This window comes from Betta splendens, chromosome 12 (genome assembly GCF_900634795.4).
Source record: "Betta splendens chromosome 12, fBetSpl5.4, whole genome shotgun sequence".
Classification (NCBI taxonomy): domain Eukaryota; kingdom Metazoa; phylum Chordata; class Actinopteri; order Anabantiformes; family Osphronemidae; genus Betta; species Betta splendens.
In genome coordinates, this window is record NC_040892.2 from 4,842,501 (window position 1) to 4,857,109 (window position 14,609).

The 14,609-nt window shown below is 41.2% G+C and overlaps 3 protein-coding genes across 7 annotated transcripts in view; 2 read left to right on the plus strand and 1 right to left on the minus strand.

Annotated features, from left to right (window-relative positions):
- The window catches only part of gdnfa (glial cell derived neurotrophic factor a), a 27,348-nt gene extending 17,413 nt beyond the window's left edge, over positions 1-9,935 (minus strand). Inside the window, exons 1-2 of the mRNA XM_029168261.3 lie at positions 9,819-9,935; positions 1,286-1,415 (exon numbers count right to left, since the gene is read on the minus strand). The gene's annotated coding sequence lies outside the window, so the exon portion shown is untranslated. The remainder of the gene's footprint in view (positions 1-1,285; positions 1,416-9,818) is intronic.
- opn4xa (opsin 4xa) lies at positions 4,196-8,910 on the plus strand. 3 transcript variants are annotated; one of them, XM_029168258.2, is made up of 9 exons: positions 4,196-4,417; positions 5,494-5,627; positions 5,703-5,906; positions 5,977-6,148; positions 6,760-6,921; positions 7,023-7,130; positions 7,212-7,386; positions 7,669-7,817; positions 7,961-8,910. In XM_029168258.2, the coding sequence occupies exons 1-9, from the start codon at positions 4,284-4,286 to the stop codon at positions 8,031-8,033; spliced, it is 1,311 nt and encodes a 436-aa protein (XP_029024091.1). In that variant the 5' UTR covers positions 4,196-4,283; the 3' UTR covers positions 8,034-8,910. The 3 variants fall into 3 exon arrangements, with proteins under 3 accessions (XP_029024091.1, XP_029024087.1, XP_029024088.1); XM_029168254.2 differs by having other exon boundaries at positions 7,669-7,812; XM_029168255.2 differs by having other exon boundaries at positions 7,672-7,812.
- Positions 9,882-14,609, plus strand: part of pdlim5b (PDZ and LIM domain 5b) — a 23,754-nt gene continuing 19,026 nt past the window's right edge. For all 3 annotated transcript variants that reach the window (XM_029168249.3, XM_029168250.3, XM_029168251.3), the window contains exons 1-2: positions 9,882-10,020; positions 13,276-13,381. In XM_029168249.3, coding sequence (XP_029024082.1) covers positions 13,283-13,381 — 99 coding nt within the window. In that variant the 5' untranslated portion in view covers positions 9,882-10,020; positions 13,276-13,282. The remainder of the gene's footprint in view (positions 10,021-13,275; positions 13,382-14,609) is intronic.

The following is a 14,609-nucleotide window of genomic DNA, read 5'->3' on the forward strand; positions in this document are numbered from 1 at the left end:
AGCTTGGAAGTAATTGTACAGTACATCACTACAAAATAAACTGCTCCAACACTGCAGCAATGACCAAGAGGGATGTTTGCACATCATGAGAATGAACATGCTTTTCCAAATAAAAGTCAACATATCACCCTCTAGTAAAAGCACATTTCGAAATAATGCGCTTTTCCCTCAACTTTAACATGAGATAACTATTTTAATATTTATAAAACTTTCTACCACAATAGATGTGAACTTTCAAAAGTGAACTTTAGGTTCAGCAAATGAGATGCAATCAGGTCTTCGCTGTAACTAAAGGGCCTTTTCATAGAATGTGTGGTTTTCAATGTAAAAGCTGGGTTGTGTTCCCTGGGGACGTTCCCTGAGTCTGAGGTTACAGTAGCTTTATTGATAATCTCTTCTTTCTAAATTGCTGGGCCAAGCTATAACCAGATCTCTAATAATCCATATAGGCAGGTCTGCAGGCACTTTTAATATAAATGAGTAGTTGATCCTCTGTCCCAGTAGATAATATCTCCCTGCTCATGCTGGTCCTGGGTTCAGAATTTACCTTCAACCGTCCACTGTATTGTGAAAAAGCAAACAGACAGTTCTCCATCCTGGCTGTGCATGATGACATGATGACAGGTGATCTGACCATCAGATGTATGACTGTAGTTACTACTACTACTCTATTCAAATATAAAACTTGAAGTTCCTGATATCTGTCTTTTAAGTTGCTCCTCAACCCTCAGTGAACGAAGCCTGACATATCGATCCCCTGACGCAGTTCATCCGCCTGATCTGACTCTGGATTGATCCAGTGCCTACAAAGCTTTTTGAGAGGGCTGCGGCCCCTTGGAACGCACTGCGTTAACAGCTTGATTTATTTATGGTCAACAAGTCGACAACAGCTTAAATGTGATTTAAACGAACAAGCCTCTGACGGGTAGATCGGATCCAAGTGGAAAAGACTAAACTAGTTTTCAGGTTTAGTCAGATTTCCCCCCTTTTGGACTGAAAGTAAAAAACAATACTTCTTCAGTTTACACATAAATTGGATAAAATTGAATCTACAATTGAAATCCTCCAATTGATCTAACTACTAGCTGAGTATCTTTAAAGATGACAAATATTCTTTTCCCCACATTTCTTCTCTGTTTTCTTACTTACAGTATAAAAACCTACTCTGAGATGCATTTGTCCTGTCACACCTCACAGACAGTGACGGAGGTGATAGACTGCGTTGGCAATAAACTGGATGTTTGAGGTTCTCACCGCAGGCAGCGCATCCGGTCCTGTGGCCTACCTTGTGTGTGTATCTGCCCGTGTCGTGTACCCTTTAGCACAGCAGCTTCTTGCTGGTCCACACCTTCCACTTAGTGACGGTGTCAGCAGTGATTCTCACATTCCCCCGTCCTAATTGCACTTCCTCCAGGCTACGAAAGAAACAAAACAGAACATAACCTAAACCTGCATCATTTTTACAGTATTTTTATTGTCTGTGTACAGTACTACTCATTATACTATATACAGTATTATATAAGGATTATATATACCATATATACCAACGGTAGTATATATATAAATAGAATGTGTTTTTATAATTTTTTTTATTCATAAATAAAAAACCTTTGAGCGTATTTGTCCTACATTAAACTGAATGTTTATCGCTCCCTGTTGCTCAGAGACAACCTCCCCTCAAAAACACATTGAGTTTCACTTCTGGATGAAGTGTTCGCGTTCAGTGAAAGCCGCCTTTGTCTGAGCTACGTACAGAAAACAGATGAGCCTTGTACCCGCCATGCGTTCCCAGTGAATCAGCTGGTCATCACAAACACGTCGGTTGGCTCAACAATCGACTGAAGAAGGGCCTAAGAAACTACATATGACCCAGAAAACAAATTAAACAAAAAAAATGCAAGTTCTCTCTGTGACGCTGCCAAGAAGCTAACAGGTTGGAAGCTTGTGTGTGTTTCCTTGCGTGCGCAGTGGGTCTGACGTGTACAGCCGTATTGTCGATTCACTTGAATCTGAGGCAACCTGAATCCTTGCAGCAAAGTTCAATTTTATAATTCACTGCTTCTTCTGACCCATCTGAACCAATAACAAGGTGCTATGACAGTCAAAAACAAGTAGGCCAGATTTCTGTGCAGAAAAAAAACCCATAAATATAAAAAAATATAAAATAAAATATATATATATATGGCAACAGAGGTGTTGCAGCTGCCTGCTCAGTTGGGCATGAGATGATAAACACTGGGAGGCTTTTATCTGAGTGCTGTTTTCGAGATTCTCCTTACACAAGAGTGAGCACCGAACAGGTCTGATGCTATATGAAAGATAAGATGCCTTTTAAACCACAAAACGTCTCGCTGCAAGTCTCAAAACACCAAATGGGATTTAGCTGCAACTATAAAAGTGGCAGCTATGCCACTTTCACACCTTGCATGTAAAAGCTCGCGTGTTCTCATATAAGTGTGCACTTACTTGCTTGAAACACGCGTGAATCTTTATTTATATACATCTATATTTACAAGTTATTACATGAAGAGCTGTTTTCTTTTACACAGTAATAAAACAGCACTAATCAATGCATGGTGCCACATGAGAGCTGTGTGTGATGGGCAGCCAGCAGGGGGTGTGTCAGCGTGTTGCTGCTCACCATCCGTCTTTCAGCGTGTTCTCGTATTCTGTCAAGCCCCGATAGTCGCTACACCGTGTCTGACAATCTCCACGAGACTTCTTGGAGATTAACGAAGCAGTCGCCAACGATCTCCATTCACACTTGAGGTGTGGGGGATTTCTGGAGCAGGACACGCTTCGCGGCGTGACGCCTCAGTGTGCCTCATCCCTACTCCACTACAAACACAGGAGGAGCGTGTCACCACGTTGAAGGTAAAGTGCTGCTCTATCATTCAGTTTTAAGCATAGGTCAGTGTGTTTCTTCTCTTCTGGTGAATGTTTTAGAGTGAATAAAACTTAAAGTTAACATTAAAAAATAAAGATTTGAAGTTTAAATGAATTATTCGGTGTGTTGAGTTGTTTTTAGTTAAGCTGTCCTAGTGTTTTTGTTCCACCAGTCTCTTGATTGTCAAAAATAACTTAACTTAATAACTAAAAACACTAATTATAATAATTTCTAATTGCTATTGTAAGCAGGATTGTTCAGTATTTTTGCACTTTAATATTTAAGGTATGAACTGGCTCCGTGCAGAGGACAAGCTCACCTCTGTCAGCCCTAATTCTCCCATATTGATCCACTGGATTTCCATGAACTTCATATTAGCAAATTTTGAATGAACATGAACATATTGAATGCATCTATTCTTGGTAAGCCGTGGTCATCGACATCTTCATAACACACTTTGATTATTATCTTGAGGGAGTTTGCAATAAACTAGAATGTATTGTATTCAGTCTCACGTGAGAGACACATTAATGCTTCAAAAGAAGAAGAGGTGAGTGAGGGCTCGTCTGATGCACTGGACTTCACTGAAAGCAGCAGGAGCTCCCTGCGTGACCTGACACTCTGTGCCCGCGTCTGCAGACGTTTTTACAGCACCACCTGGAACTGATGTGGTGGAGAGCATTGCGCTGCGCTGTCCCTTAAATCGGTGTTAATGCAGATCAGCGGCAGACAGGAAGTGGCTTTACATAGGACACATTTCGCTAATATTGTCTGACTCATATGTGCACTCTTGATTCCATCACATTAACAAAACAGAGAAATCCTCTTATGACCAAAGCACAGTGGAGCAATGGCCACACAGGAAATCAGAGCCAATACAGACATTTTCATTAACATAAATGCTTTGACTTAATCATCTTTTCGATGAACATTTCTCAGACATTTACAGCTACGTGGATCTGTAAGAGTTCTTTGTTTTCATCGTCATAACCATCATCATATTCAAGTTAGGAAGAATTAATGATTGATTGCCTGTTGATGACACTCACAACACTAAAGCATTCATGCAACATTCAGACATTCATGCACAAAATCTACTGTATCTTGATAAACATCTTTTCTAAACAACTACCTGTGTCTGAACAATCTCAGTTACTCCTGAAACTAAGAACCCTCCTCCAAGGACTGAATAAGGATCCAGTGTTGCAGCCACAGCCGCATGGCGTCACACATTTTGGCCCCCAGACATTTAACCTGCTGATCATGATAAGTGCTCTTACATAATACGGCAAAGTTTAGTGGGTCAGAGGAGCACAGGGGAAGACTGCGTCTGTGAAAGTCACTGGGACGCGGCGAAGGGGAAGAAACAGCATCAGGCGTGTGTGTGTTTGCAGGAATGGACGTGGAGCAGGCATTCTTTCGGCAGGCTGACGTGCAGGACCACGCTCACTACATCGTTGCCTTCTTCGTGGTGGTGATCGGAACAGTGGGTGTGACTGGGAACGCATTGGTCATGTACGCCTTTTACTGGTAAGAGCCGTTTCATATAGAGGATGTGATGGTGGAGATTCTTCTCGTCTGGTCTTGTTACATAAGATTCATTTCCCACAGCTTCGTCTATTATCTGACAATGCAGCGTAGAAGGTGTAGGTCCAAGTTACTAAACAGTATGTTTTCAACAAAATAAGTACAGTATTATAAAATACTAAAATACATAATTTATCTTTAATTGCATTCTGTACATTTTATGTTGCTTTGCATATAGTTTAACGTGCATTTATCTGAATCATCCGTACATTCATCCATCATCTGAGGTGCGCCTCCTGTAGGGGGCGCTGCAGCCTCCTCTAGCTGTGTGCGTGAGAGGCAGACAGGTCACCGCTCCATCGCAGCTCCACGAGCACACAGACAAGCATTCACACTCACACCTACAGGCAATGTAAGGTCTCCAATTAACCTGACTGCATGTCTTGGCACTGGGAGAACCCAGCTGAAAGGCATCAAACCCTTTCCAGAATCAAATTCTAAACACACATTTATTCTTAAACCGTTAAATTCTAAACATTCTTTTCAAACAATTTGATATTGTGAAGCTTTAATTGAAAAAACAAACAAACTTGTTGACCCTGTTTTGCTGCGGCTACCACATTTCTGCATGTGAATTCACACTAAAAAGAGCTTCTGGGAAATCCTGAAGGACGATACGTTTGGATTAAACCAGTACAGAGCGCCACTGTTCTAGTTCTGCTGAAAAGCTGTAACTAACTTAATTCAGAGAAGCTGTCACCCTCAGGACTGCTTTGTTAATTTTACACCACAAATTAAACATTACATTAAACTGAAGATGGAAGCATTGTGTACTTGTATTAAAAACATACACATCCCAGTCCTCATAACTGCCTGAAGGCATTAAATACCAGGAAGCAGGTATTGATTCTCTAACAGTACGAGATGAATCAATACATTAATTGTTCAGCCAGCAGCCCCTCACTTACATGTACAGTAACATCATTAGAATTCATTAAGATGCACAGTAGTTAGATATCATGATCTCTTGTCTCGCTGACAATAAGACTAAGCTGATCATCCGTCATCATGTGTTTCAGCAACAAAAAGCTACGGACCCGCCCCAACTACTTCATCATGAACCTGGCGGTCAGTGACTTCCTGATGGCCAGCACACAGTCGCCCATCTTCTTTGTTAACTCACTGTACAAGGGCTGGATTTTTGGTGAAACAGGTGTGTTTCACAGGAGCTTGGCTTATTGGCGTCCTGTCCGCTCCGTTGACCTCCTGCGTCTGTTTCTGACCACAGGGTGTAAGATGTACGCCTTCTGTGGAGCGTTGTTTGGCATCACCTCCATGATAAACCTCCTGGCCATCTCTTTAGACCGCTACATAGTCATCACCAAGCCGCTGCAGGCCATTCAGTGGACGTCTAAGAGGCGCACTTGCCTTGTTATTGCCCTCGTCTGGTTGTACTCACTAGCCTGGAGCCTCGCGCCGCTGGTCGGGTGGAGTAAGTGGCATTCGTCACACTTCTTCATTATAATCTCTGACTTGATTCTAACCTGGCTCTCGTCGCGTAGGTTCATATATACCTGAAGGCCTGATGACTTCCTGTACGTGGGACTATGTGACGTCAACTCCTGCCAATAAAAGTTATACTTTGATGTTGTGCTGCTTTGTCTTCTTCATCCCTCTGGGAATCATATCCTACTGTTACCTGTGCATGTTCCTGGCAATCCGCCACGCAAGCAGGTAAATTAATACAATATCCTGAACTTGAAGAAAAACTCCATTCAAGTGTAGTTACAGCAAATCTTTCAAATGCATCCAAGGAAAATTTCCCAATATTTTTCTAGTGTTTTACAAGACACTTCCATAGTTACAATGAATTACGTTGTTTATTTGAAGCTCAAGAATTTCTGTCTTTGTGCAATATTATTTATGGCCTATGATAAATGTCCTGTCAACTTTATCAGCGGTGGAAAAAAAACAGCTGAACCATCAAACTCTGTTGCTCATGTCCTTCAAAGGGAACAAACTCCTTTTAGAGAGTGAACAACTGATGCCTCCAAGTTAGTTATTACTTGTCTGGTCTGTTTTATTAGAGTACATCACATTTCAACTATTTCATGCATTATCATCTATCCTTGTGACGGTAAATGGATTTTAATAGCCGTCTGTGAGGATGTTACTATTTTCTTAATCCTGCCTGACATGGAAAGCAAGGAAATATGAGCCGATAATAGAAGTAGTATCTGATGTCTGCTTGACCCGTCTGCTGCACTGAATGAGGTATTTCATTTTGCCTTTAGCAAGTCTCAGTCTCAGTCATCAATTAACTTTTTACTTGTGTCTACACACAGAGATGTGGAGAGGTTTGGGTCTCAGATGAGGAAGTCCACCCTGATCCAGCAGCAGTCCATCAAGAATGAATGGAAACTGGCCAAGATCGCCTTTGTGGTCATTATCGTGTTTGTGCTGTCCTGGTCGCCCTATGCATGTGTCACCCTCATCGCCTGGGCTGGGTAAATATACACTGCTAAGGGTTGTACTGTATGTTTCAGTTCCCGTCTACTCGTGGGTGATGCCCAGTTGCGTTATTTACCAGCACTTTTATACCTTACAGATATGGAAGCGTCCTTAATCCCTATTCCAAAGCTGTCCCAGCTGTTATAGCCAAGGCATCAGCCATCTACAACCCTTTTATCTACGCCATGATTCACTCCAAATACAGGTGAGTGCAGTCACCCAACTAATTGGTAACCTAAGCATGAAAAACAGAGCTTTTACTGAGAGGTCGTTATTTTCCCAACAGGGACACTTTAGCAGAAAAGGTTCCATGTCTACACTTCTTAGCCCAGGCCCCCAGGAGGGACTGCATAGCAGTGTCACATAGCCAGTCCTCCTTCACCGACTCAATGCTGAGCAGAACCTCATCAGTCTCCAAAAACAAGTTTTACAGAATTTCCTCGATGTCTACAACGGACACGGTGAGTTTGACATCTGCACTTTTGAGAGATTAGAAGAAGAAGATTATGAGAGTCCAAGCCAACACTGGTCACACAGCATCTGGTAATCTCTGCGTGTAAATTGCATGAGATTCCACTAGCTGTTGATGCCTTTCTATTGACCTTGTGTGTCTGATATATGTTTAACATGTGTCAGGTTAATTTGCAGCATAGGTGTGAATAGTGTTAATGAATGTCTGTGTTTGTCTCTATCATTCAAGTAACCAGGTTACAGTCAGGTTTGTGTACTGTATGTCTCTATAGCAGGTCTGGAGTGATGTTGAGCTGAGTCCTCTCGACCAGAGTCACTGCCTGAAGACCAGCTACTCCCACGGAGAACTGACAAACAAAGATTCCAAGTCAGTGGTTAAGCAGAGCAGGGAAAAGGAAAGCCACAGACAGGACCAGGTAAGGTAGGTGCTCATGCTTATATTTGCTGAGTTTCCATCCAAATCTAGGTTAATCACGATAAATCTAAATGCTGAAAAGGTTTAATGCATATAAAACAGGTTTAATGTGTTCATCAATTCTGGATTTTATTTCAATTGTGTTCTAGACTTCCGTCCTGGAGCAAAGCTCCATGTACAGATGTAACCACAAGCTATCATCTGAGTCTGTCAACACAGTAATGTCCTTGGTTGTGGAGAGAATAAACTGGAACAAAGACGAGAAACAAGAAGATGAGGAGGAGAAAGAGCATGAATGGGAACAAGAAGAGACCAAGCAAGTACAAAAAAAATGAAGCAAAGCCTCATCAAGGCAAACTCTCTGGACACTCCTATCACCACCTATCATCATTAGATAAAGTCCAGTAAAGCCTCCTGGGCCGCGGCTTTGATAGGAACAAAGACACACGTTGAACAGGCAGACAACTACTGGCTCTATTCACAGCTTCTGAACAACCATCCCAGCAGTTATGTACAGTACGTTAGCAGTTAGCAGAAGGCAAATGACCAGCAGTTAATGGGAACTTAGAATGAGCATGAGAAGAATGGCTCCTGCCATGTAGGATGTAAAGTACTGTAGTGTGTGTGTCTTCATTTACAAATATCACTGTTACAGTAAAACCAAAGTGTGTATATTAGGAATTTAGCAGGACACATCAAAACACTGTGAAAGCTTGAATGCTTCGTCCACTACTATGATATACTGTTTAACCTACTGTACTGATGCACACTTTCACCTTCGCTATGAAACCAAAACTTGTTAAATACTAATGAGACAATTTTCTGTTTTTATTAAATATTAAGGGACTTTGTCTACCAAATACCACAGGTTTCATCTGAACACTACTTGAACTTTGTAGTAGCTTTATTCTTATTGTACCTATTATCCTAAATATAATACAGTTATTTTTATTGTTGTGACCAAACTTTGGAAAGCAGTGTGTTTAATAAGAATGTGTACTTACTTACAGTAGATGCAACGCTACATTTGTGTGTATATGGATGTTTTTGTTGCATACTGGAATATGACGTATGAAAACAATTAATATTATTTATTTTATTGATGTTATGTTTTATTGTGGTCATCCTGAGAAAAACCCATGAAATACTTTTCACAAACTACGTTTCATAAATAAGTATTTAGACCACTATGGCAAGCCTTTTTTAACAGTTAGGGGCTTTGAACTGACTATCTATAGTTGCATTTTAGATATCTAAAATAGCATTTAGAGTAGTCAAAATTACATTGTGACTAGTCAGAATTGTATTTCAAGAAATCCACAACTGTATTTAGAATTACTGTGTATCTACAAGACCACAGCACATTCTTCACTGGATCTATAGTGAAGTATGCACCTTTCCTACTTGCCACTAGAGAGCATAACAAAACTATGCTATAAAGTAAGTAAACATTGCAATCTGTTTAACAAACACTACCATTATCACAGTAAATACCAGTAGTACTGCTGATAGCCTTTGTGTACATGAAGTAGTAATATACTGTACAATCACAAAGGGAAGCACGACTAATAAAATCCTGAAACCAAGATCAAACACCATTATTAACCGCACATGGTATTCTGGAAATGTGTAGATTGGGAGGGTGCAAATAACCACAAAACAGTAATTGCTATATTTTGTCACATTCAGTTCGTTCACACTTGTTTCTTTACCCTTCTTATTTATGCTGCTACGACGCATGCGCATCGTAGCATTGCGCCTTGATCACAAGATGGCGCTGTAGACCAGCAGCGAGTTCGTTTGATCGAATAGTGACGTTTTAGCAGCTAACTTATAGTTAGTTATAGTTTATTTAGTAGTTTTGCGTATCATTTTGCATATAACTTTATGATCAATTCAGTGGTATTAGTTACTTTACCGTGAATGTTGAACGTAACGTATTTTCAAAGCTGCTTTAGTTGCAGTTAGCTTAAAAGCAAACTTTGTAGGACTTATGGCGCAGCTCACCTGCACCACTGCTCACACGGCAAGTCCACGCCTGCGTTGCCTCCACACACACACACACACACACACACACTGAGCCCTCCTACCGGCAGACGCACGGGGCTGGCTCATACGCGGAAGTCTGAGTTCCGCTCAGTCCACTTCGAGGCGGAGATCGGACGGACCAGAGCCACGCGCGTTTCCAGAGCCGGCTTCACGAGGCGAGGTGAGTCCCGCAAGCTGCACCTGAGCAAGTCTGAAAAACGGTCACAGGCAGATTCAGTCCTCGAGTTCATCCACATGTTTCTTGCATCTTACACGTAAAATTTGTACTTTAGCTTGACTCGACCTCTTAGAAGTGTTATACAAAATGCTGTATATAAAAATATTTTGCATCTCATCGCTTGCAATAATAATAATAATAATAATAATAATAATAATAATAATAATATTCTCAGTTCAGATCAGGTCAAACTGTGATATACACTTGCGTTGTGAGACATGTGGTTTTGTGGCACACCCACTAATGACAAATGAAGATGTCCGTGAGAAGCTGTGCCGCTTTAATGAGAAAGAGCAGAACAATAATGGCCTGTTGATTAGCCGAGACTTTACTGTCTTAAACTAAACAATATAAACATCAAGTTAACGCATATCAGACTGGACTAACAGTCCACACTCACTCTGATTCATGACAGGATGTCGGGGATTTAACTGTTGTTGTAGATCATCTAGTGTCTCAGTCAGTCAGGTTGGAACAGGAAAGGCCTCCTGCTGACACTGTTAAAGATATATGGTACGTGTTATACCACAACTTTATTTCTGTATAAATATAAGGTTAGTATAAATACAGTATAATAATGAGATACTCATTGACTTTGTTATGATAGTACATTGTGCTGCGTTCGCTGAGTCAGTGTCCTGCAATGGTGTCACCAGGCAACACTGTGTCAAGAAGCGTTAATCTAGTTAAAACTTTACCCTCAATATGTAGAAGGAGGGAAGGTGAAATGGCCACACAACAAATTAAAACCCCTCCTGCTCCTTTGTATTTGAAGGAAGGAGTTTAAGTTTCCTCTGATCAGAAAATCAACATCTGGCAACTGACAAATGCTCAAAGTTCTGTTTAATCTCAGTCATGGTGTTAAATATTTAACACTGTAAAAGCAACACTATAACAGGAATTAGGAAGATAAGGCCATAGTGGAAAATCCAGCAGTGTGAGGCGTTTTGTGTCGACTCAGATGTTTTCCACCAATAGGTGTGTCTGTTCATGTCTATGCATGATATCATTAGGATTACAAAACAAGCAGGCGCATGAGATGAGCCTAATGTTTGTTCTGTCCATATTAGGAATAGAAATGCTGCTGATATGCAGGTCTAGCACCACTTGAGCCCCGTCCAAGTTTCGACAGTTCACTTTCTCCCGTCCTTTCGCTTTATATAAACGCACCTTCACTAGAACGTCTGAGCTGGTTGAACAATCATGTACTGGAGGAATCTGTTGTGAACGTCTGACACAGGCACATTGCTGAAGAATGACCTTTAAAACGGTAGCGTGTCCTCAGGCTATGACTTTTGCTTGTCATAAAAAATAGCATATTTTTTGCCCATTATGTTTCGTGACACTCTCACACGTTGTTGAGGTTGTGTCATCTTAAATGTCTTAAATTAATGCATTTGTCCACGTGTGAAGGGAATGCTTGATTTGCGTGTACAGTATGAACTGAAGAGCTACTGTATGTGCTCTCTACTTTCCAGGTGCACCTCCTGCCCACTTTCACACCTGAATTTATTTCTTCTCTTCAAGGGCCTTATTTAAAAGGCTTGTTCCCCTCCAGGCGGCACCATGAACGATTACAGGCAGACCCTTTAATTTCACATGTGTCTCGTACAACTGCTCAGGTGACGGGCTTCACCAGGTGGTGCTGTGTCCCCTGAGGGAATTTGTGCTGGCAAAATACTTTCCTCTTAATGTTATACCTTTTCCAGTGACATGGCATTATACTCGTTAATTACCTGCCAGAAAGACAGGCATCTCCTTCCAAATCACAAATGTGATTATTTCCACGTATTTTCTTTATGCAGCAGATATTAAAACTTTCATTTTGCTCGGTCACACTCGCGTGTCCTTCCAGCCGTGGGATTATGGCCTGGAAAAAGTGAAATCCTCCTCACCAGAGACCGAAATAATTCCATTACCATCTTTTCCAGTTTGATCAAAATCAATATGGACTCTGTGTGATATGCAGTGCTGGCGGGTTAAGGCGCACAAACAGACACTGGAAAGTAAAGGCTCCAGCTGTAATGTTCAAAAAGCAGTTGCCTCTAACACTCTTAATAATGCACTGAATTTTAACACATGACTGCACGTAACCTGGGTTTCTCTTTCAGTAAATAGTTTGAAGCTTCAATTATTTTAGGGGAAATGGAATGTTTGAAAAGCAGGGCTTAACCAGTGAAACTCAATAGTGCATGAGAAATATATCACTGCACTAAATAACCTCTTGTCGAACTTTCAAACTTTAAGGATTGTTCATTCAATTTGTATGTACTCTTACAAAACCTGTAATATGCTGATGAATAGATGATAATGTGTTCAACCAGGATGGGTGTGGTCTTAACACTTTCTTTGCAGGCCTAGCATCATCGTTTGAAGAAATGCTAGTGCTCACATTTTAATCACGGGAAAACGTCTTTGAGATTTGTAACTATTGGATGCGCACAGATTTGGGCATTTCTGGGTGTTGAAATGTGAATATAAGAAATGAATTGGGTTCACAAGGTCAAGTGACTCACCGGGGTGTTTTTTATTAACACTTGAGGAGAGCAGTTATCTCCTTTGTGACTGGGAGCAGAACCGATCCTCAGACAGCAACTTAAGCTTAAGCTTAAGCTTTAGCTTAAGTCTATGACGTCACACCTGGTTGTTCCGGTGTACGATAAACATGAATATTATAAACTTGTACTATGCAATTGTTTCTTGTAACGGAACCAAGAATATTTTGCTCTTGTCTTTGTGCTGCTAGCCAGTCTTCTTCCACAGCAGCCTGGTTAACATTGGTTCTAGAATGTCTGCTTGTCTCACTCAGAGTGTCTTATTTTAGCCTCACTTCGCAGTGAGCTGAGTGAAAGGGCACCGAGACGATAGGTCCAAAGTGCAACCCCACAGTAGCTGATATGTGATCCGCTCACGGTAAACAAAAGATTATTTGTGTGTGTGTTCGGTATTTGGGTTATAACAAGGAGCTTTCTGGTTAACTGGAGAACCAGCAAGTATCAGTTCTGATGCTTGTTAAAGTCCCGCTATGAACATCTTGTAGTTTATAACTTACCTATGTTTCCTCACTATAACTGCTCCCAATGCCCATATCCTGTGTTTACTGTAAGTACAATAGTATAAATAAAATCAAAACCCATTTTATTGCAGGTTTATGCACAGATGAGTATTGAATATCTGCAGTTGTTTCTGTGTCTGTAGGTAAATCATGAACAGCAGCTACAGCGTCACCCTGCCTGGTCCTGCCCCCTGGGGCTTCAGACTGCAAGGAGGAAAGGACTTCTGTCTGCCCCTCACCATCTCACGGGTGAGAAAAAGAACACATGCGGGCACACACACACACACACACACACACACACACACACACACACACACACACACACACACACACACACACTGGATTTAGGCAGCTTGTCTAACAGTTGATGGGCCCTGTCATTACTCAGCCCTCCAGGGTCTTGTCCTTTATTATGATAACATAGTCATATCTCAATGTTACATAACTAAACTTTACCCACAACATCTGCCTTCTAAAAAGCCCCCTTGGGTTCCTCCAGTGTCCTCAGGGGATCAAGCCTTTAGCTGTTAATTGTTGTCATTTGGATGAGGGATACTTTGATTTGCTGCTTCCTGGCCTTCATCACTGCCATATTCCGAATGCAATGCATAAAAGGCAGTGTGCGCTGGGCCTGTGGTGCACGGATTAGAACCTGTCCCTAAATGGCCCATTCGACTGAAAGTCCAGACACCGGAGTGCTTCCATAATAACTCACATTCATTCAAAGTGGCCTGATCAGGTTTTGTTAAATGACAGGTCATGAAAAATAGCAGCTGATCACAGTTTGAAAATCATGATATGTCATGATGTGTACTTGGTTAAACTGTTCACTTTGATGGTGCATGGCCATTTTTTTAATAGACCATAAATATTGTTGCACAAAAGGAAGTTTAATCTAGTTCCCCATTGTTCACTCAGAATCCTGCTAATGTGAAGCAGGATTCAAATTTTTTTTCTGTTGTTCTGTTCTGTGCTTTGACAACTGCCTGCTGCAGAATGTGTAATATCATTCATTTCCCACAGCTTCCTGTTATATAATCGTGTTCTCAGTGTCACCACCGAAGTCAGCGACTCTGTTTATTTGCTGTTGTCAGGCTCCGCTGCAGAATTTGAAAACACTGTGGAGAACAGAGGTGACTTTTCTCAAGTGGAACCATGACCATGTGTGTAAGGACATCATAGCTCTGGAGAGTAGGACGTAGCGAGAATAGCCACGCAGACTATTTTTATGCCTTGACACTATGATAATAATGCTATTGGGGTATTATGTTGTCACAGTGGCATCTCGTTGGGATGTGTTACCTTTTCAGTTTCAGAATCAGCCTCTACTCAGAATGACGCTTTGTTTCTTTTTTCACTTATTTCCTATTTCAGTTTTTTAGGAGTTAATCTGGATGCTTGTAGTTTTATGTTTTTTGCTGGCGGGTAGCTGCAGGATGGTTCATGAAAGTAACTCCTGAATACCCACTGTGTCAGG